Source organism: Nanorana parkeri, unplaced genomic scaffold (assembly GCF_000935625.1).
Source record: "Nanorana parkeri isolate BGI_ZX_2015 unplaced genomic scaffold, ASM93562v1 scaffold863, whole genome shotgun sequence".
NCBI classification, from domain to species: domain Eukaryota; kingdom Metazoa; phylum Chordata; class Amphibia; order Anura; family Dicroglossidae; genus Nanorana; species Nanorana parkeri.
The window spans coordinates 421,589-446,114 of NW_017307131.1; the positions used below are offsets into that span (position 1 = coordinate 421,589).

The following is a 24,526-nucleotide window of genomic DNA, read 5'->3' on the forward strand; positions in this document are numbered from 1 at the left end:
TTGTGATACCTTGTGTTGCAATTAAATATACACCTGTATCATTTTATCACAACACAAACACCAAAACAATTTTTTACATAAGTCGATTATTTACAGTTTTGCATACCTTCATTTTTTTACCTTTTCGCAAAAAGGCGCAATTACAAATTTGCTAATATTTGTTATTTATTAACTCAATACAGTTTTATCTTTTAGATTTAGTCAGAAAATTATTTTTTTGTGCACGGATACTGATTTTGGTGTGTTTTAACAATTGAATTGTGTATTTTTATCGGTTTAATATTAATTTGAGAAACATTTGCGCAATTATCGCAGGGCCTACAAATTTAGTATCACCATCTTTTTATTCTACCGGGCCTGCGCTTTCAGAAAATATATGGTTTGGGGGGTCTTTTACAAACGCTAGCAACGCAGCAGTTGAAAATCAAATCAATAGGAAAAAATTGCAGAAAATTCAAAAATGGCTTGGCCAGCTGATTTGAAAAATGTTCTGGAGGGCTTGGCAGCGAAAGGGTTAAAATGATCACTAGGCATGAATGCGGCAAAATCTTTTAACAGTCAGTGTTTTAAGATCCCAAAATTTGGGATCTAAACCAAAAAAAACAACAGTATTAATATTATTGAAAAATATACACATTTTACCTTGAGAAGCAGCTCAGTCACTTCAAAGTGTCCATAGGAACAGGCATTATGTAGAGGCACCAGACCACTAGACACAAACAAAGAGCTACTCTTCAAATATGGTCTAAGATAGGTAAATAAAATGCATTCAAATTGTATATCTTGCACATGATATGAAAACAGTGTAGGACATTTATCACTCTGTCACACAGCAAGACCATGCTAACTAGTAGCAGTGTGACAGACTGTGCAACTTATTTACTACAAGGTTACAGCTTAATTCATAAAATGCTCCCTAAACTGCTCTAAATGTACCACTGTGACAGAATAAAACCTGACCCTGACCATTATGCATCTGTTTAGAGTAAAAATCTGCCTCATCTTCAGTAATAAATCTAACACAAATCTTTGCAAACTTGCTTCTCAGGATTACAGGTGGAGGGGTTGCAAATACACAGCAAACCGGTCACATTGTTAATTGAAGAGGCATAAAGAGTCACGCCTTCCTTTTTAGTTGCCATTTTGCTTGACAAATGTCCCTGATTGTTTTGGTTTTTAGTCATAAAATGTAATCAATCCCAACAAGAAATGTATTTTTTTTTTTTTACACAGCCCTTACTAAAGTTTTTAGTGGAATTAAAGGTGGCAAATGTTAAAAGTTCCTTAATATCTAAAGCTGGCCATACACCAAGAGACTTTTGTTTTTGTAACGTTGTTCAACTTTCAAAATAGTTAACAGGGTCAAATCAATGATCAATTTCTACCACAGTGATGGAAAAGATGAAGGTGCAGGATGAAAAAAAATCCTTCTCGAACAAACAAAATTCTAACATTGTTGGTGGTTTTTGTTTAAGAAACTCCATTCATTTAAAAAAAATCAAACAGTAAACCGAAATGAAATTTCAAACAACATTCATCAAGTCTCTGATGGCATTAGTGAATGTCTTGAAGAGATTTTGTTTATGAAAAGCTACCAGTTTATAGCCAGCTTAGGTTCTGGTATGTGTCCATGAATTAACTGTAATTACATCATATAGCTGGATGTGATGTACACCACATTCTAGAGTAATGATAAGCATGTCTGAAAACAGCATGTCTGACAGACAAGAGGAGGGCGTGATTTAAATAGAAATTTCGTCAAATAACCAAAGCATAAAACACTTTTTTCAGCTCATATGATACAAGTATCCCATAAGCTGGGACCTACATCACCTTCTAAATCCATCTAACTCCAGTAATAAATATATTCAACCTGAAAGACTCGAGTAGTACTAAATACTTAGAGGGGAATTTATCAAAACTGGAGAGACAAAATCTGGAGCAGCTGCCCATGGCAACTAATCAGCTTCTCTCTTCAGTTTGTTCAGTTAAGATTGGAAAATGAAAGAGAGAAGCTGATTGGTTGCCATGCACAGCTGCTGCAGAGTTTGGCTGCTTCAGTGTTGATAGATTCCCCTCTTATTTTTTTACCTTATTGCATTCTTAATATGTCCCACTGTGCCCAAACACTTATACCTTCCCTGTTCACCGCCCCCAGCTCCAGTTCCCTGTGTCCCTTGCCAGAACTTCTAGATAAAAGAGCATGCACCCTGTGCCATTCACATGCACAGAGAAACAGTGCAGGGTCCGGCTGCCGTAAAACACTTGCTTTGTGGAGGGGGAACCAGGAGAGTGCCTTTTTTTGCCAGCACTATTTGTATGTATGGACACAAGGAAAATCCACTGTATTGGCAGCCGGGACCACACACACACACACACACACACACACACACACACACACACACACACACACACACACGTTGCTCCTTGGGACTCTAAGGGGATAGAGCCACCTAAAGAGAGGAACAAGGGAAGGAGGAATTTTATGAGGAGGAACTGAAAGCAGCCACAGGCTTAATGGAAAAACAGATATGCAAACATGGTAAGTGCTGAGGTCTGCAGCACTATCAATTTTGTTTAGCTTATCAGTAGCAAACCATTACAAAATATATCGACATGTGCCAAGTTAATAGCCCAAATTCTATTCACTGTGCAAATGCACATTCTTGCAGGATTTAGGATCCAATGATAAGGCCACCTTTGCCAGTCAAAGGGTTAAAAGACCAAACCTTTAAATAGGCTAAAGATGGTGCTTGGGGTTGGGTTAAGCTCATTTTAGTGTTAAGTCCAAATCAAAAGCAACAGGTTAAGGTTTAAAAGAGAACTATGGGGTGTTCTTCCCCATAGTTCTATTTAGGGTCACGGGAGGACATATACTAGCCTCCTCCTGTGACCCAAAGCTCAGTATATAGCAGGCTATTGCCTGCGATACACTAAGCGCCGCAGCTGGGAAGGATCGAGATCCCTGTCGAGATCCACCCAGCTGCTTGAGTGACAGCTGGCTCTGTCTATCTAGAGGCAGAGCCAGCTGTGCCCGCCCCCTCTCCTGCTCTTTCCTCCACTCAGCGCTGGAGGACTGGAGAGGGGAGGGGGGAATCCTTGCGGGGAGCGGTGAGTGACAGTCACTGCTCGCTGCAGGGAGACGATGGGGAAGTGAGCAGATCGGTGCATGTTTCTGCTCACTTCCTGATCTATAGAGCCGACCTGTGACAGCTTCTTTGTCACAGGTCGGCTCTAACTATGAGGATGAGTGGAAATCACTCAACTCATAAATCTCCTTTAAGTTTAGGGATTAAGTTAATGTGTTGGGGAATTGCTTATGTGTACATTTTAGAGGGTAAGGTTAAGCATTAGTGGAGTTTAAAGTTAAATTGTGGGGTTAATAAATAAGTGTGCACACTTCTTTTTTGAGAAGTACCAGTACACGGCTCGTGGGGCCAAAACCTCATGTTCTCAGATTTCCTGAAGCAGTTTGTCCTCCTGCCATAAAAACAAAAGTTATCACACTTCTGCAGCTCGATTCCCCACATTCCGCTGCGGTAATGTGGTACATGAGCTTGCTTTGTAATCAATGTGATCACTGTGTGGAACTGGCAGTTCTGTTGAGTAAATTTCCCCACTGAGGTCTTCAAAGACATAAAAGAAAGCAGATGCTTTCAACACCACAAAACTAAAATATACATTTTAAATTTCACTTACCCTTTGTCTTTTGCATGAACGTCAGCACCATGCTGAAGGAGGAGTTGTACTATCCGGACTCTGTTGTATCCCGCTGCCAAATGTAAGGGTGTAGACTGGTGTAGAAAAAAAAAAGTTTAATGCTCCTATGTATGCTACCCAACATATATTCATTTTACATACTGTAACTAAACCACAAATGGCATTATTTTGCACATACTTCAGACAGAGGAATATAAACGCTTTTTATTGTCATCATCTATGATATGTAATTGTTTCATATGCACATTTTACATTTGTTTTGCAGAATGCATTAAAAAGGGGACATAAAAAGAATGGAAAAACACAGCTAGATTCTTTAGTCCTGTAAGTGGCGGCATAAACCCACACGTCTTGTATATCTGGCTGTGTAGCTTAATTAACAATTTCAAAAATAATATTTGTGCTCAACCGAACAAATCCAGATTCATTAGACATGCCGATTTATGCAGCCACCTACATGTCTGATGGATCTGGCCTGGTCTCTCCTTGTTTCTCAGTACAGAATATTTCCAGCATGATGGATAATATCTACATGCAATTCCCTTTTTCCATAAATTCACATTGGCAGGTAAAATATATGTTGCACAATCAATAACAGAAAGCTGTTAAGGATTCAAGTTAATGGATAAAGGGTAGGTTTTTCTTGGTTATATGTGTACTATAAGGGTAAAATATAGTATATCAAAAAGCACATATTAGAGGTATTTTTCAGTGTTTGTGCGTTAAAAGTTGCTTTATCATTCATTTCAATGGCACTCCAAACACACCTCCCACCCGCAATGCAATAGACAGCGTGGCAACGTGCAGTACTGCAATACCGTGCATTGTGGTGCGATTGCAAAAAGTAGTGCATTTTTCAATCGCACTGCATCGTACCGCAGTACAGCGAGTTGGAGCGTGGTCGATGGCATTGTGGGCAGGAGGAGCATTTCTAGTTCTGTTCTTAAATGAATGGCAATGCAACGCATCTCTCGCACTGTTGTGTATGGTAGGCTCGTTGATCACACGGAATGATTAACACACAGGCTTGGTTTGAATGGACCACTAAAGCTGCCATTTCTTAAAAAAACATTTCCTAAAAATGCTTGTTGTCTGGTGTCTTTGCCGACCCCATTTGCTTCATTAGTTTCTGAATCGCCGACCAGCAAAATGTAGTTACTGTTGTGACTTTCGCGTTGTTTGATGCATGCACTTATCCTTAAAGTACCACGACTCTACTTCATGCTTTTAACAGCTACACAATAGTTGTGCTTCATTGCCCTTTCTCACAATGCATGTTGCAATATACTGTTCTACAAATCTACCAGTATCGCAAATAAACTGTGGCCACAACATGAAGTTGGATGAAAAGTGGTTTCATCTTAATATTCATAACATGTACACCGACACATACGTATATGGGACCTACAGGAGAGGTTGCAGACATCTGGGTACGTGTTATAGTGTGTCCTCCGTTGGCCGCTGTTCCTATTGACAATGACGATGTCACTACTGTGTCCTTAGTGACTAGGGGTCAGCAGGAGGTACCCAGCAGCTAGGAGGGAGGACCTGCTATTTGATATGTCCATGGAGCATAACTGAATCAGCGCCAGAGCTCTGCTACAGAGTGAAGTTAAACGCAAACAGGCTGGCAGGAAGATACAGTGGGTGGAATTTATCAATACTGAAGCAGACAGAATCTGGAGCACTTGCCCATGGCAACCAATCTGCTTCTCTCTTCAGTTTGCTCAGTTAAGATTTGAAAATGAGACAGAGAAGCTGATTGGTTGCCATGCACAGCTGCTCCAGATTTTGATAAATTACCCCTCAGTGTGTATAAAAAGGTTTTCTTTAGGTTAGTGATTTTGTTAACCCCCTGAGAGGGTCACTTTAAGAAAATGTAAGCAGCAGTTTCATAGCCAGTAAACACTGCTCTTTTGATCTACCTTCACATTCACTACCTACTTTTCTGATCAACTTCTGAAACTTTTGCATATCAATTAGCATTATTAAAAACTCATCATCATAAATAAAATGTACCATATATGTAATGTGCCTTTAGAGTACGGTTTGAAAACATCATTTTGTATTTTGTATATTAAATGGTCTATTAACTAAAAGAATATCCTAGCTGAATAAAGCCTCAGTAATGAAGCATTTTCTCATATGTGAAACCTTTCGCACTGCAAGAATTTTTGCTTTTATCAAATTAAATCAGGGAGAAAGATAACACTGCATCACACTATTGTTAGGACTGCTATACACTTAAAATTGCAGTCACGAAGAGCTGCTGTCTTATCCTGTATTTTCTACTTTGGTTTCTATATTAAGTTTAAATGCGTTAGTATTGAAAAGGCATTTTAAGTGTACGTTATATACTCCAATAACATGTCTGCCAGAACATTTAGCATAATTCTATCATTAAACATTCTTCTACCGTGATTTTTTATTCCACTCTCTCTACACTACATATTTTAGAAACCTAGACACTACAACCTGCAAGTAGGGGACCAGGCACTTTAAAATGTGGGACCTTTAGGAACAAAACCGGTATAGAAAATATTAATAGGAAAGTGAACCAATCTTACATAGCAAAACACCAGCTTTTTTTCCACTATATTTCATGACTCAAAGCTCTTCAAATCATTTTTGTGACACTCGTATAACTGTATTTGTTTTTGTATTTGTATTTGTTTTCCATGGATATGGAAATATTCTTCTTTATTTTAAGGAAAATCAATGCAAATTTGGATTGCTGGCCATTTCTTTACCTATTATTGCATTTTTATGTGACATATTAGACATTAGCCACTCTGTGTCGTATCAGCAGCAGTCATAAAACTAAAGGGTTAATTTATTACTACAGTGGTAAATTATGAACAATTAGTTCCAAATTAATTGATTCAGCAGCAGAAGAAATACTACTGGCAATCATTAAAGCTCACTTAGACCCAGCAATTATAATGCAATATATTGCAGCATACCTTATATGTAGTGGCTGCATCAGTTTACTTTCCTAAGGATCTTTTTATTTTTCCTTGATTCTGCTACTAGCACAATTCTTGTCCAAGGGTGACAATCAGGCCCGTCTTTAATATTGATGGGACCCTGGGCAAGCATTTTCTTGGGCCCCCCTGGGCCCCCCACCAAGAAAAAAAAAGTGTAAAAAATGACAACATGATTGTATATCTCCCTGAAAATCTCACTCCAATTCTGTTCTGTCCTTCAATATATGTGAATAACATGATTGATAGAATTACAATGCATGATAGTAGAAAGCCATGATTAGACATAATTAACATAATTAGATAATCAGACTTAACAGAGACATGATTGTTGGTAATTTGACATGATACAGCGTTATTGAAGGTTTAACAGAGGAGGAGCCTAGTTTTCTCTCAACGTTTCGCGCTAAGGGGCTTCAGGAGAGGGAGGTTGTCATTCAAATGTGCAGCCCGGGGCGACTGTGCAACATGCTGGGGGCTCCACAGTGAGAGGAGGACGGACACCCCTCGGTTCTGGTCGGGGAAATAAGCAGTTCTAGGACTTTTGGCTACCCTCGATGCCTCTCAGTTTATGCTGCTCCCGGTGGGATTCGTGGTCCGGGCCTCTCTCCCCTTATCTGCTTCGGAGACTGTGACCCAGGTGCTGTGCCTGGACGGCCCTGCAGAGATGCACACACACACACTGACCCATTTGAATGACAACCTCCCTCTCCTGAAGAATATATACCACATCCATTACAGCGCCCCTAAGCGCAAAACGTTGAGAGAAAACTAGGCTCCTCCTAGTTTATTAACTTCTTTGGACATATAAGCAAAATCTCCACCAAAACAACATGTTGCTCCAAAACTCAACACACTGCAAACAGGTGCAGATCTAGTTAAAGAAATTGGACATGCACATTTTTATCATGCCATAAGCTCAACTGAGTGAGCCATGAAACACTATAGGGATTCACCGATACTGTTTTTTGGTATCGACTACCGATATCTTTTATTCAGTACTTGCCGATACCAAGTACAGATACCGATGCCGTGTGCCCCGATTATCAGAAAGTCAGACAGCAGATCATGACCCGCTGTCTGGCTTCCTGATTGCCTGGGAAGCCGGTGTTCTATGAAAAGAACACCGGCTACAGTTGCCAAGACTGCCTGGCTTCCTGACCAATCAGGAAGCCGGGCAGTGGGTCATGAGGTGCCGTGCAGCTACCTGATTGGTCAGGAAGCCAGGCTGCCTAGCAACAAGTGAAGTTGGCTTCCTAGCCAATCAGGAAGACGGGAGGCATGTCAAAACCCAACTCGGGCTCCATGCTCCCTCGACACTGCCGGTCAGAGGGAGATCTCCCTCTGACCGAACGTTCCGGTATCGGAGCATTTGGGCGAAAGCTTAGGGGTGGGCAACAGCCCCTGACAATTACAACAGAGGTAGAAATTGTATCACAAAGAGTATCTGAAGGAATTAGCAGCTGAACGAAGGTTAGAAGAACCAGGGCCAACAAATACGGAAAAGCCACGACCCAGGGGAAGGGCACCGAGGATCAATCTAGTGCTCCAGAGCAGGAAAAGTAAACACCAGTAAGGGGGGGTGGGGGGACTGTTACCTGGTGAATGATGGGCTTCAATTAGTAATGTAGGGGACAGCCAATCCTCCAACATAAAGAAAACAGGTTCAAACATCCTGAAGAGTAGAAAATAACTTTAACCAACAGCTGGGTTGTCAACAAGAAGCAATGCTTCCAAGGGTAAAGTCTTAAGCAGGGGGTTCATCTTTTAATTAAATCTCTAAAGGTAACAATAATATACTTGTTAGGGTGGATGACTGGAGTGTCTACAGTGGGCGGAGACAACTTATCAATTTCCCTGTATAGGGAAAAAAGTCAGATTATTAGGAATTCCTTGTCATTTGGGTCATGTGGAAATTGCTGAAGTACAGTCTCTTCAGAAGGCTGTGGGGACTGTGAGAATCTCAAACAGAGATGGTAATAGGGGGCCTCAGACACACTTAGAGGTAGAGGTCCAGTAGTGTCAAATTTAGATGATGTCAGAGCGTGCTTAGAGCCCCTGACAGCAGACTGCTCTATTACTTGTGCACAAACCGCCATAAAAATCTGATGTGGGTATTAGGGGTCTTGTGGACGCATGTGAAGTCTCAGCCCCACAAATTACTAATGACCTAGGAATAAAGAATTCTGCATTCACTCATTTTCCTTTTTTTTATTGTTTGTAAAATCTGAAGTATTCATGAACCACTATTAGAACAACCTCTTTGAATCTGCTAGTTACCTGGCACCTAATATTACTCAAGCATGTATACCTACTGCTTTCTTTTGGATCATCATCATGAGACTGCCCATCAGCATTCGTCAGTCTAATCATGGATTCAAACAGAATATTTGTAAATAGTGAATTTAGACACTGCAATTGAAAAGTAGGCCATTTGTTTTTGAATGTGAAATGTATATTGGCATACAAACAGATTCTAGCTTGCGTCAAAGCCTGATTTTGCTGGAGGCTTGTATGTGTTGAGCTGAATACAACATATTCCCCCTTTCCTCAGCTGTAGATAGAACCATACTGACACCATCTGCTGTACAGTCTTCAAAATAACAGCCTTTTTTTTTTAAATCTCAGGAATACTATGTATTATGGTAATGCTGTGAAACCTTTTATGAACCCGATTTAGTACAGAACAGAAAGCTAAAACAATATTCCGTCATTAATACAGTTTACTATTTTATAAACGTTCTCAAAGCAATATAATTTCACTTCTGAAAAGTAATGTTTCCACATTTTAAAGCAGCCTTTGTCAACCAGGGTTCCATGGAACTTGGAGCATTCCTTAAAAGGTTGCTAGAGGTTCCATGAATAGTGGCGGACTAATCTCCTGCCCAACGATGCCTATGGATTACCAGCACCAAAATCGCTTGGAATAGCCAGAGAGGTAAAATCTTTCCTATTTAGTCTGTTTAGTCTTTCAGGTAAGTAACCAATGACATCAATAATCTCTGACCACCAATGTAATGGGAATTCTTCCCACTGACTTCAACAGGGCATTCATCAATGTAAGGGGGCTCTACCTTGACCACCAACGTAAGGGTCATTCTTTCCATCAAACTTCAGTGTAACAGGACATTCTTTCCACTAACCACCAGTGTATGGGGGGAGGGGGGTTTCTCCCACTGATTACCAGTCACAAGTATATGAAGGCCCTTTTCCAGTGATCACCAATGTAACTAGGCTTGTTTCCACTGACAAACAATGTAAGCAGAAACAACTATTTTCACTGTATGCATTCATTTTATGACTAATCACTTGATTTCAGGATTATAACCAAAAATTAATTTGTTTTATTAAAGGAGAACTATGGGGTCAGTGTTTTTCCCCATAGTTCTCCTTAGGGTAACGGGAGGACACAAACTAGCGTCCTCCCGTTACCCTAAGCTCAGTATACCGCGAGCTACAGCTCGCGGTATACTGAGACGCCGCAGCCGGAGCGGATTCCGACGTAGATGACGGGATCCGCCAAGCTGTGTGAGTGACAGCTGGCTCTGCCTATCTAGAGGCAGAGCCAGCTGTACCCGCTCCCTCCCCCGTCCGTTCCGCGAGTCAGCGCTGGCAGATCGTAGCGGGGAGAGGGGAATACAGCCCCTCCCCCTGTCACGGCAGAGAGCCGTGACAGAAACGAGAGGCGAGCGAACCCGGTATGTGTTCGCTCACCTACCGATCTACTGAGCCGACCTGTGACAGTCTCATTGTCACAGGTCGGCTAGAACTATGAGGTGAGTGGAAATCACTCATCTCATAGTTCTCCTTTAAATAATTTTAACTTTGACTTACACTTTATTTAGCAGCAATCTAGCTTAGAAGCCATTAGGTTTAATGCATAAAAGAACCTGTCAAACTTCACCAGTAACACGGTTCTCCTTTAAGCTGGTGTGTTTAAAAGATGATCCGCTCTGGGTGTAAGATTCACTAGGCACTCCACGTTAGTTAATTCTTTCAACAGTAAATATACTATTATCATATGTAAAACTTACTGCTCACCCTACTGTATTATTAGTCGTGAGTAAAATTTCAAGCAGGGGTTCATGAGAACCAAACATTATTTCAAGAGGTAAAAAGGATCACATAGCACACTGCTGAACAAGCAAACCAATAAACCGACAAATACAGAAAACAATGTAAAAATGGGCTAAATGCTTTAACAAAACAGGATTGTTGTCTTACTGTTTCTTGTAGCAAATGGGTTATACAGCTAATGGGGGTACAACACAGGCAAATTAAAAACAGCCCTGCACAACCCCTCCAGACTGCCTAGGTTTTGCAGCAAGCAGTACAAAGGTGGATCAAAAAAAAATAGAGGTGAGGGTCCGGTCTCCTGTCCACAAGAAACAAATTTTACAGGTAAGAAAAAAATTCTGTTCTCTCGATCGTACGTCCCAAGACACAGGGAGGGCTGTCTGAGGAATTTTGCAGCTGAAGCCAACACCCACAGAGGCCTGAATCCGGTAAAACTTGGCATAAGTGTGAAAAACATGTGGATCGAAGCAGTAGCAGAGACATGCACACGAGTAGTCCGTTTCCCGTCCAAATTATGGAGAGAAATTTCTTTAGGGTGTTTAAGAGCAAGACATAAGAACGGTAGGACAATGTCATGGTTAAGGTGGAAGGAAGAGACCTCCTCATGAAGAACCTACCAGCACTACCTTATCCTTGTGGATAACCAGAAAGGGCTCTTTAAAAGTCAAGGCAGCAAATTCAGAAACATATCTGGCAGAAGTGATGGCGATGAGGAAGGCCACCCTGCATGGGAGTAGTGCCAGAGGGGTACCTAAGAGCTTCAAAAGGCAGCTTCTGCAGCGCTAACAGGACCAAGTTGAGGGTCCATTGTGAACCCAGAGAGTGCACTTGGGGTGGAGAACGTGAATGATCCCCTGCACAAATGCCTTTACTAAAAAGTGAAAGACCATGCCATTTAGAGCCTCGATATTATACCATATTCAGAAAACTCAGGTATGAAAATATGAAACATCTGATTTCTATTTCTTTTATCAAGATGTGAATAGTCACACGTAAGTCGAGGTCTTAAATTCTCAGAGAATTCTGATCTTTAGCTTGTTAGCTGCCTTTCCCATATCTTCACATAAGAGGAAAGGTTCAGCCCTCGTTCACACCTGAACGTTTTGTAGCGCGTTCTACGCTCGACGAACGCTCTACAAAACGCTCAAACATCTAAATCCCATTGTATTCAATGGGTCTGGTTCACACCTTGGCGTATTTCAGCCCGTCCCTAACGCGCTACAAATCGGCCCACGCCTGAAAAGGTACATGTACTACTTTGGGCCGTTTTTGTTGCGCGTTTCCATTGGGATACAGCCAAGTAGCCCTCGGAAACGCGCGTTTGTCGCGCGATTATTTTACCGCGAAACGCGCGACAGACGCGCATATGCAATACGCCTAGGTGTGAACCAGGGCTCAGGCACTGCTGCAACATGAATCTTATATCTGTGGCAGTAAAAGTATTAAAGGGCGTGGGACATTATTAGGATATTTACATATGACACAGTTGGCTATTACGTTTTTGTACTGTACATGTGTTTTGGGGGCATATGTATGTGCAATACGTTTATAAATAAGTGCATGAACATACAAGATATTTCCTGACCACACTCTAGTTTTGCATGCACTCAGTACTTAGTCCCTGTTCACACCTGGCCATTCTGACACTCAAAGCTAAGGGCGACAAAACTCTCAACACAAGAAATCCCATTCATTTCTATGGTCCCTGTTCACACCTGAGACCCCATTCACACTGAGCGATTTGTAGCGAGATTTCCGCTCAAAAATTGCTCAATGTAGCTTATCCAATGCATTTCAATGGAGCTTTTCACAACTCACAGCTCAATGTTGCCTGCAGCTTGTAATGACCTATTTTTCCAGCGGATTCCGAGCGCTTTGGCCCCAATAAGCTTTGATAGACTGCCAAAAGAAGCGCTACGTAGCGCGACAAAATGTGCACTGTAGTTCAATGTCGCTCAGCTCAAATCAAATGTAGCTCAGTGTGAATGGGGTCTGAGTTTTGTTGCACGCTGTATGCCGGAAAACATACATGAGGTTCTTTCAAGCAGATTACAGCACATTTGGCTGCATTGACGTTAATGGAAGCGCATTAAAACGCGCAACATAAGCGGACTGCACATTTATGGGCACGTTTTGTGCACGTCTGCACGCACATTTCCTCATTCGCAGCAATGCATTTTGATCTGCTGAATAAAACGTGTGTTTTTGTCTATGTGCGCCTAATGCGCGTACAAATGTGCAAAACGCGGAAGCCATGCGATGGAAAGACGTGCATTAAAACGTGCATTTTACACGTGGAAACGCAGATGCCTAGGTGTGAATGGAGACTTTAGAACAGTGCATATGAGCAAAAGAGGGCTGTGTACATCCTTACCAAACATATAAACAAATGAGCAACAGAGTGATGAGTAAAGTAGGCAACACAGCCTGTGGGCTGAACGGAAAAGAAAAATGCATGGATGAACGAATCTCCCGCTATGAGGTTTGTTTTCTGACAGTGGTGCTGGCCACTGTCTGAATACGTGAACAGTGCTCGCAGTGGATTGGCTGCAAGCACCATTCGGCCAAAGAATTTCCAACATGTTACTTTAGCAAAAATCGATCTAATGATATGAAATGTGAAAAGGGTTACAAACGGAGCGGATTTTGGCTGCTTCCTGCTGAATAGGCAGAAAATGTGCTCCAACTCCATGGTTACCTAGCTTTCATCACTACAACAGTATGATCTGGGAAACTGGTGACCATATTAATTTATTTACTTCAAGAAATATGTGTGTCAGCAAGTTGACACATTTAATACTAATTTATAATTATTTTGCACAAAATTTTCTTTATTATAGACGGGACTAGAAAAAAGTTACATTTTTTTTCTTTAGTAAGGTAAATATTTAATATACTGTAGTCCTCCATGCACCCAGCAGGTGGAGCTCTAGTCTTTTTTACAGTGTATCATCATCTACATAATTCAATGAGTTTTGACATTAGTCTTTTATCCCTCATCAGGCAGCTTAGTTTGAGGTTTCAATCAAACAGCCTTAAAGGAATTTGCATGCGTTGTGCTAACACATCGCGTTCTGTGATAGAGAAACAAAAAACAGTTTATAAAATGAAGAATGCGTTTTAGAAAAAAAACTGACTGAAAACAACTATCTGTTCCAAAAAAAAAATGCTGGGATTAAGACTTTTATTCATTTCTGAAAGACAGAGATAGCTTACGTGGAGAAAACCAAGCAAAAGTCAAACTTATTCATAGTTCTAGCCGACCTGTGACAATGAGACTGTCACAGGTCGGCTCAGTAGATCGGGAAGTGAGCAAACACATACCGGCGTTTGGCTACGGCTGGCGGTATACTGAGCCTAGGGTGACGGGAGGACGCTAGTTTGTGTCCTCCCGTTACCCTAAGGAGAACTATGGGGAAAAGCCTTAACCCCATAGTTCTCCTTTAATTAGCAGACCAGAAAATAATAATATAACTGTAGAAAAAAGGCACAATTAGGAGTTCTTCTTCAGGGAAAACTATGTAAATCACCTGCAGATTCATAAATATAGGTAGATAAAAATGCATGTAAATCAAAATTTTCCGTTATACATTGATGTTGGTTCTGCCCACTCCAGCCTTCCAAGCATTCCTATTGGTCCATCAATGCAAACAGCAGTAAATTAGCAAGAAGTAACAGGGTTCTTTTATGTGATTGGTGTAACCGCCGACAAATAGGGAGGCGCAGCAGTTGGGAGGGGGTGAAACCGTACAAGAAAGTTAAGATTTGTAATAACTTCTAAGGTACCCATAGCTCAGGATCTACTATTCAATGAGAGTAACCTCTGCTTGATTCAAATTAGGCATAGGATGGAAAAATTCATAGGAATATTAGTTTTGCTAGGTGAGCCCAGCCCAGAGAGAGAGCCCAGCCTCCTGTGACAGCGCCGTCTCCGCTCCCACACCGCTCTGCCGCACTGTGATAGGTGGCCGAGCAGTGTGGGAGGAGAGATACCGGCCGCTCACAACGCTCTTGTCCCGCAGCGCTCGGCCGGCTGTCAATTTCTCTCCTCCATGATGGGACATGGAGCAGCGCCCAGCGGGGAGGAAAGAAATCACGAATGCGCCATGTATCGGAAGGAAAATGGCACTTTCGGCATTTAGCAAAAAGTGCCATCTTCGGCCGATATGTTTTCGGCGGCTGATATATCGGTGCATCCCTAGTAAGTATTTGAAAAAACTTGACAGTTCTAAAATTCTGTTTTCACTTTGTCATTATGGGGTACCGAGTGTAGATTGATGAAAAAAAAAAGAATGTAAAACAACTGTAGTATCAGGCTGCAACATAACAAATTTGAAAAAAGTGAAGGGGGGTCTGAATACTTTCTAAATGCTCAGTATATATACACACACATTTATTAATATTAAAAATATGCATTCTGAGTAGATATACCGTGAGTGGGTTTGCTGTTTAAGTGCACGTTTTCCTACTATAAAGCATATGTATAATGAGCTATATTCATTAAATTCTACATTTCAATCCCATAAAGTACAGTTTATGCATTTTAATACCAATTTCATTTTAGTTAAATATACAATTTCTGGAGTACTAGTGTGATGTCCTAAATAAATGAGCATATACAGTTTCTCTCTGGGCAGTAAATGTCATCTGACTGGTTAGGCAATGGGGGGGTGATCAGGTTTAGTTTGCTGCCTATTCAATATAATCTGTGCAGCTATGAGGGGTGATCAGCCTGCAGTTGAACAATCAGTGCATGACTTGTGATCTTTTAGAAGGTCCTTTAATGTGTGTAGATAAAGCCAGTTATACAGCTGCTAATAGTCCATGAACTCTCTTATCAAGTGTATTGTCTGTTTGCTCTGCTTGTGTTTCCTCTCTCATACATACAACTTTTTACATTCTATATCCAGACGTAAACCCTCAGGCTCGGTTCACACCTGGGCGTTGCTGATAGGCGCGTTTTATGCGCGTTTTTAAAGGAGAACTATGAGGTGAGTGCTTTTCATTCACCTCATAGTTCTAGCCAACCTGTGACAATGAAACTGTCACAGGTCGGCTCAGTAGATCGGGAAGTGAGCGAACACATACTGGCGTTCGCTCACCTCTCGATCCTGTCACGGCAGAGAGCCGTCACAGGGTAGGGACTGGTCTCCCCCCTCCCCGCTCCTCCAGCGCTGACTGGTGGAACGGAGGGGGGAGGGGGCGGGTACAGCTGGCTCTGCCTCTAGATAGGCAGAGCCAGCTGTCACTCACGCAGCTGGGCGGATCCAGACATAATTGTCGGCATCCGTTTCAGCTGCGGCGTCTCAGTATACCGCAAGCTGTAGCTCGCTGTATATTGAGCTTAGGGTGATGGGATGCCGCTGTTAGACTACTCGAATAGTGAAGGCAGCCGATTAGCTGCTGTCACTGTTCATTCGAAAGTTTCCAAACGGCTCCTTCGATTTTCGGATCAAACGCTGCCGGTGGAAGGCTGCCGATAGGGCCACCCATTTAGCAATATTTGGCCAGTTCATGAAATTCATAAAGTGTATGGCCAGCTTAAGAGAGGATTTTCCTCACTTTGGAGGGATTTCCTATCGTGACATGAGTTATAACTATTTCCTACTCTATGCAAAACTGAAACTAAATTTTTTTTAGCTATACCTTATATAGCTTTAGCTATCCTTTATTTTAGAAGTTTTAAACTTATCAATCTGAGGACCCAAATAAGAAAACAATACGGGGACCCAAGAAGAGATTCATTACCAAAATATTAGTAAAGCCATACAAAGACAAATAAAAATGGACGTACGCATAAAAAAAAACAAAAAAAACCTCAAAACAGTAAAGCTGAAATGCCCTCTCATTTGTAAAGCAAGAAAGTGAAACACAAACATATAATACAACAAATATAATTCAAAGAAGAAAACAGATTTTTCAGAGTAAATGCTCGTACATATACAAAAGCTATTTAAAGTGGAACTCCAGGCCAATATAACAGACATTATTAATGATGCAGCTCTGTATTTATAAGACATCAGGATTTTCTCTCTTTTACATACAATTACATTCTTTTTTAAATATAATGTTTTCTATCCGAATATGATCTGGTGTCAGCCTACTGCAGTCCCTGCAAAGCAGAGCTCAGACAATGTCTGTCTAAGTCCCTCTGCCTCCCACCTCGCTTTAGTTCCCCATACATGTCTTGTGCTCTGAAATGTAGTCTGTATGCTCTATAACCGATTTGGTGCAGTGACGCATGGGGGTTCTCAGCTGCCATTGGGATGTGCGGGATCCCTTGTGTGTTCCTGTGCCTTTAAGGAGGTTGGGCTTCCTCCTGACAAACCTGCACCCAATTTGATATCTTCTGCCCCCATGTGCTCCAAGAGGGAGACTCTCATAGTTTAGAGTTAGGACCGCACTATAAGAGGTGCCTTGGCGCGGCTGTGCGGCTTTCACATTTTCTGCAGAAGACGTGTATCCAAACCTCAGTTATTAACCTTAGTGGTGAGACAAGTTGTTTTACATGCTGGTTTGTGAGTGTGCCATGATGCCTTTCTACTGTTTATTGTATGCTATATCACTCACAACTGATCAACTATTTCCCATTGGAGCACACAGTCAAGTAGTGACCCAACACAAACATGTCCGCTTTGGGTCCCAACCCATAGTTTAAGAAACACTGCTTAAATGTATAATACATGTAAATGTATTTAAAATGATTAATGGATAATGGCTGAAGGTTTAATATATAGATAACAAGATGTCACGAGAGAAACATTGAGATGGTTTCTTCTGACCTCTCCTTCTGCAAATGCTTGGCTGTCAGGATTACCCTTTTGCCTCAATACTTCCAGTCATTGACCCAGATTAGGATTTATGACTTTCCTAAACAGCCTACTACGTATGGGTCAAAGACTTAAAAGTTGTCAGAATAATAGCCAGAAGGTTAGCATTTTTCAGAAAGTGATACACAATGGCAGCACCAGCGCCCATCTTTCTCATGGCAGGTTTACTTTAAAGACTTAATGTGCAATGCATGGGAATTACAAAGTAAAGCGTTAGGATCCCTTCAAACTACCTCGTTTCAATAGCGTGCAATAATAGGCATGGTGCGTTATGCTGCCATTCATTTTGAATGGCACCCAAATGCATCTATACATGTGCACATGGCATCACAACACATATACAAAGCACACATGCACAAAAGCACACTGTAGTGCACCACAATACATGACATGCCTTGCAGTGCACTATGGTAAAAATAAATAAAGTAGGCAAAATTTTATTGCTGTATTGGGGCCTATTCAAAATAAATAGACCAAGGCAACGCAGCGTGCGCAACTCACAATAAAAACACATTGTGGCACACGTGTAACAAAATTTCAGGTGTAAACAGGTACTTACTGTGCAGCAACTATGGGTTGCATAGTAAATGAGCACTAAATGGGAGTTGCACAGTAGGGGGGGCCAAGAAAAGGTAAAATACATTTAAAGGAAGAGGACAACAAACAGGAAATGGGGAGTAGCTATGAGTTGCAAAGTTAAAGCAGACATGTACCCATATCTTTAGGCACCATTCTCACGGGAATCGGCCGGCACGTACAGCACCGTGTGCTGCCGTATCGCTCAGCTCCCGGGAAGGACAGGTGCTGCGTGTGATTAGTACACAGCCCCTGTCCTCCTCTATGGGACTACGTGGCCGTACACCCCCTACGCTCACCTGCCCTACACACCTGTGCGGGTCAGCATACTCGTACGCTGACAGGATGGATCCTGTCTGCATCAGAGCCAGGAAACACACACGCCTGCACTGGAGGTGAGGGTAGGGGGGCGTATGGCCACGTAGTCCCATAGAGAAAGACAGGGGTTGCGTACTAAATCACACACAGCACCTGTCCTTCCCGAGAGCTGAGCGATGCGGCCCCGCACGCAGCACGGAGCTGTACGTGCCGGCCAATTCCCGTGTGAATGGGGCCTTAAAATAACAACATACACACACTTAGAAATGTTTAGTAATGACAATCTACAAACGCATACTTCTAGATAATTGCCGGCTTTCTATTCTTTGCATACGTTATTTCTCTTTTCTTCCCCAGTCTTCTGACAGTGGACATGTTAACTAAGGGCAGGTTACTAGATCCCCCTTTACTTCCTGAAACTCGGGCACATGTGACTAGGACATGTGACCATGCACATCATCTCAGGGGAGGAAAATGCCTTTCCCTGAGATCTCGGGAGATTACAGATGAGACATCCCAGCAATGCTCTGCTGATATAACCTTCCCAGGATGCAACGCTTTGGCACATTATATAATTTGTGCCAAAACTGTACCAGGAAGTAGAGAAACTATTTGTACGTAAATGAAAAACAAGTTTAACTAATGAATGTAGGATGATTTTAAATCAGCATGCAGAGCTGAATGCTGATGTGATTTTTAGTGAAAGGGGGTAAAGGTCCACTTTAAGCACAATGGATAGAAAGGATATAGACAGAGTTGGCCAGAAAGTATGCACTATCGAAAGCTTTAAAAAAAAAGTTGGGGCTAGACTTTTTTGCATTATGCATGATGACGCTATCAACTAGATCCCTATTTTTATGATTAATTGAATCAGTAACCCGGAACAAGAATTTGCACAGTAGCATCTTACAAGTAGCAAACATACAAGGTGTGTTCCTTGATGCAAATCTTAAAATACTAAAGTTTTGGTGAGACACCCTTTAATATACAGTGAAAAATATATAGCAATGGTTAACTTTCACTGGAAAAAGGTGAACAGAAAAGCATTAATAAGCAAAAATACTTTTGCAATTTTGGGTATGGTGTGTGTTTAACCGTGTCCACTGTGCTTGGAATAAAGTGTTGTGCTGTGCCCACTGTGCTTAGAACATTGTGTCATTGCTTTTACAATGTGCTTGGGATAGTGTGTTGTACTGTCCCACTGTGCTTGGGATAAAGTGTCATGTTGTTTCCACTGGGCTTGGGATAAAGTGTCATAATGTGCTCATTGTGCTTGGGATAAAGTGTTGTGGTGTTTCCACTGTGCTTGGGATAAAGTGTCATGCTGACATGGTGATAACACTGTGCTTAGAATATTGTGTCATGCTGTTTCCACAGTCCTTGGGATAGTGTGTCATGCTGTGCCCACTGTGCATGGAACAACGTGCATTACTGTTTCCACTATCTTTGTGCAATAAAGTGTTGTGCTGTTTCCACTGTGCCTGGGATAGTGTGTTGTGCTGTTTGTACTGTGTCCTGGGATAGTGTGTTTTGCAGTGCCCACTGTGTTTGGGATAAAGTGTTGCACTGTTTTCACTGTACTTAGAATGTTGTGTTGTGCCGTTACCACTAAGCTACTTTTTCCATTGTCCTTGGGATAGTGTGGCGTGGTGTGCAAGGAATAATATGTGTTGTTGTTTCCACTGTGCTTGGGGTAAAGTGTTGTGCTGTCTCCACTGTGCTTAGAACATTGTGTCGTGCTGTTTCCACTGTCCTTGTGATAGTGTGTTGTGCTGTGCCCACTGTACATGCAATAATGTGTTCTGCTGGGTATGAAGTGTGCCATACCCACATCTCTTCCTGTGTATGCACCTCCCCCAGAGCTAGGTACTTACTTTTGCTACTTAAAAAAAAATAAAGAAATACAAATAACGCACACCTGTTTCATTCTAGAAGTCAGGTTATTTAATGCATCACACTTACAATAATTCATTATATTAAAAGAATTATCTCCCTTTAGAGGACTTTAAAGGAGATAGGAAATGTGTGTATTCACCCGTCAAGGTGGTAGCTTATAACAGCAGCAACACAACTGCTTCTTTTTTCACTCTTCTCTGGTCCTGTAAACTACTAGTCATGGCTACTGTGCCACCTCTACCCCACTTGTGCACTAAAACTCTGATCATTTTCCTGGCTTTCACCCTACAGCATTTTTCACTTGTTTCACTTTAGTTCCGACCTTGCTTCCACCATAAATCCATACCGTTCTGTTTTCCATTTGAACTGCTTACTGTTCTCATATAACACACTTTGTCATCTTCAGCAACTACATTTAGTTTTTTATCTGTTTCCCACTTTGTTATTTACTGCCTCCGCTCAGCTCCTGCATTTATTACATATTCATACTTTATTCTCCCACAGCTCTCTTACATTAATCTACATTTACCTCACTATACAGCACTCTGCACACTGACTTATACTTAAAGTGACTCTCTTATGAGGCATTAATGGGGGCTGACATGGCTGGTGTCTTCTCAAAAGTGCTAATTGCCTGGCTGTCTCCGACTATTGTACTATTAACTCACAGGCCTGGAGCAAGCATGTTGTAAATGAGTGGCATTAAAGAGTCAGAATTTGTTATTTCTATACCTGTTACAGGTCAGAGACTTGAGTAGTATTAACGCCAAAACATCAGCATGACAGACAGCAAATTAGCATTCATAAAGGAGAGTTCAACAATGACAGCCCCAATGAACTTGCTATACTGTCACCTCAACCCTACATTGAATAAAGATGTATCTCAACTATTGAATGAAATGTGGAGATTCAATTCACAATCCTCCATAATCTTTCATGGCAGAGCCCCTCTATTTCCAGCCCATGAACTATTCCTGGACATCTGTCCAACTGCCATCACATATGGTTGGTCCTATGTATCCAGCCCTTTTCTGTCCCTGTCTTTATTCTCTTGGATACCTCTTTCTCTGTAAATCATTTCAACCTCTCTCACTTATACAGCTCCACTTCGCACATAAAACTGACTTCTCCTCCATCCTAGCTTTCTCCAAGTTCTTTTTCACATCCATTTCCATCCTTGACAATTACCGAGTTTCTTTATTTGACTTTCCTTCAGCCTAAACTGTATCGTGGATACCGCTAGAGAAATTGAGAAAGGAGGGATGATGTCATTGTAATTAGGTAGACTAAAATGCTGAGATTGCAAAATAGTCTTTCGAAGGTAAAGTTGCTTTTTCCACAGAGTTGGTATCTAGGGTTATGCACAGGTACCATTAGCTGGGATAGTAAGATGAATGGTATGGGTCACGTTAAAGATCTACTCATGCCGTGTGTGTGTGCTATAGGAGCACTGGGCATTAAACGTGTTACCATTGGTCCCTATGTAAGTAAATGCTTTATCTTTCTACCTCCCGTATTTCATTGGACAGTGAAGAAGCACCATCACTGCTGACCAATTAGCCAGCAAGTGATCCAGGAATTGTTAAAACTGAATCTGGAAGTAGTACAGCAATCTTCCTGGCTAAGCAGCGCAACAAAGATGTGTACTTCATGCAATTGCTGTCCCACATTACAAAGCCTTTGGCAAACTAGACCAGTAAATATGTATTTAATCTGGGTATTTAGCCATTTGCCCCAAGTCCCACTTTCAGTGTTGCCATGTTAGTGCTGCAAGGGTGAAAAAGTAGAAAGACCAAGTATTTTCTCCACAGGCAATACTATCAATTGCTGAACAACAAAACACTGGAAAGTAACATGTTTTTTTACTGCGCAAAGTCAATAGTTTTGTCTGTGTTTTGCATGCTGTGTGCTTTCTTTGCCCTAAAGGGTTAGACTTCCTTTTACAAAGCTACTGTTAGTTTTTCAAAGAATGGCCACCCTGCCTCTTAAAAATCCCTGAACTATGCATGAATTCTTCAACACCCAACCACAGCTCTTAAAGCGGACCTTTGTCCATATCTTTAAAATAACAACAAACACACCCTTAAAAATGTTTAGTAATGACAATCTACAAACACATACTTCTAGATAATTGCAGGCCTTGTATACTTGGCATACCTTATTTCTCTTTACTTTCCCAGTCTTCTGACAGTGGCCACATTAACTAAGAGCAGATTACTAGCTCTCTATTTACTTCCTTGAACTCTGGCATGTGACTAGGACATGTGACCATGCCTCATCGCATGGGAGAAAAATGCATTTCCCTGAGATCTCATAAAATTACAGATGAGGTTTCCCAGCAAAGCTCTGCTGATGTCACCTACCCAAGATGCAACGCTTTGGCGCATACATCATTTGTGCCAGAACTGGACCAGGAACTAGATGAACTCTATTTGTACTATTTGTAAATAAATGGAAAAAAAGTTTGTTTAATGAATGCAAGATGATTCTAAGTCGGCATGCAGAGCTGCATGCTGATGTGATTTTCAGTAAAAGGGGGTAAAGGTCCGCTTTAAAATCTGGCTTTAGCTTAGTAATTCAGCAATAAGGCACTGTTGACTACATTTGAATTGTTAAATGTTAGGAAACTTTTTTTTTAACATTTACCTGGAGCGCCTCATTATGTTCTATATAAAAGAGGAAGTACTGCCCACAACAATCCTTTGGTCATTTCTATAAATGGTTTCCTTCTGCTATACTTTAGTGATGTTATGAAATCAGTGGATGATTAACATAAATGACAAGATATCTGTACACAACGCTTACCTTGCGCCCATCACTGGCGTGACAATTCACATTTAAAGGAGTAAGCAGAGCCATGAGTTTTTCCTCGTTCCCGCTCCTAAAACAACAAATATAATTATGTGCATCTGAAACAACAACTAACTCATTTATAAACACATCTAGCACACATTTCCAGCAGTGCCGTGAGGAATAAAAAACTTGCTGCTCTGTAAAGTTTTTACTTTTACAAAGAAAAAAAATCTACACATATCACTCATACATAAATGCAGTGCCAACTACTAGTCAAAAGATATGCAGGTTTCAACATGGGTGCCAAAATAAGCTGTTTTCAGGTCCATATTTTGTACTGGAAACTTACAAACAGCTGGCCTTATAAAAGGAATCTAAAGATCTCACAAATGCACAAAATAGAGTGCAAGCCTATAGTTCAATCAAAGCTGCACGAACAGCGAGATCATTAGTACAGGCTGTGACAGAATGACACTGGTTGAGTGTCATTGCAGCACAATTCAGCACCTAGGCAGAAAGCAGACTACAGAAGGAGCAGAGATGGGGGGGAAATCCATGCAGCTTTATTATGGCTTATGACCAGACTATTTACCTAAATAGCAGGTTAAAAAAATAAACTACAGAAAAAGAAAATATATAAAAGAATAATAGAAGTTTCTATAGTTAGTGTTTAAAACATATCATTTAAAAAGCAGATTCCCTGCATCAGTTTGATAAGAACTACATTGCAGTCTACTTGCAATGAGAAATATTGCCGCACATGCTGTATACAATGTCAAAAGAGGTCCAAAGCTAGGCCCCCATGGGTGACGAGTAGCATTCATGTCTGCACAGATTAGATCTAAATATTTACACATAATCACTGTGAAAAAATATACCAAAATACGCACAAATACATGTGCCTGCCTCACTTATGATAAACAAGCTTATTAAATACATCTACAAAAATGCTACCTCAGCATTTCAGTAGCATGTGTGACCACTTTGTCATGAATCCATCGTGCCTACCATATTATTTCAACAAATTCTTACAATTTGTCAAATGTTCTAGTGAGGTAATGATTTCATGTCAAATTAAACCAGATTCAAAAATTGCTTTAAGCATTTTAGAAATGTAAAAATGAAACCGTTTGAAAAGGCAACAAAGGATTCCACAAGTGATAACAAAAATTGTACTGAACCATGCAACTCTGGAGATGGAGAAAGCCAGTTCCCCATACATGCTGGAAAATAAGGGGGACTACGCTGCAAATACAATATAAAAGAACTATGTGTGTGCACTATATTAAGCTCACCACATATTAATGTAAAGCTTTCAGAAAGGGAACAGAT

At 41.1% G+C, this 24,526-nt stretch overlaps 1 protein-coding gene across 2 annotated transcripts in view; it reads right to left on the reverse strand.

The window, feature by feature from the left end:
• The window catches only part of LOC108794528 (tankyrase-1), a 191,530-nt gene that overhangs the window by 74,476 nt on the left and 92,528 nt on the right, over positions 1-24,526 (reverse strand). For both annotated transcript variants that reach the window (XM_018565583.1, XM_018565582.1), the window contains exons 5-7: positions 23,207-23,282; positions 3,700-3,794; positions 643-709 (exon numbers count right to left, since the gene is read on the reverse strand). In XM_018565583.1, coding sequence (XP_018421085.1) covers positions 643-709; positions 3,700-3,794; positions 23,207-23,282 — 238 coding nt within the window. The remainder of the gene's footprint in view (positions 1-642; positions 710-3,699; positions 3,795-23,206; positions 23,283-24,526) is intronic.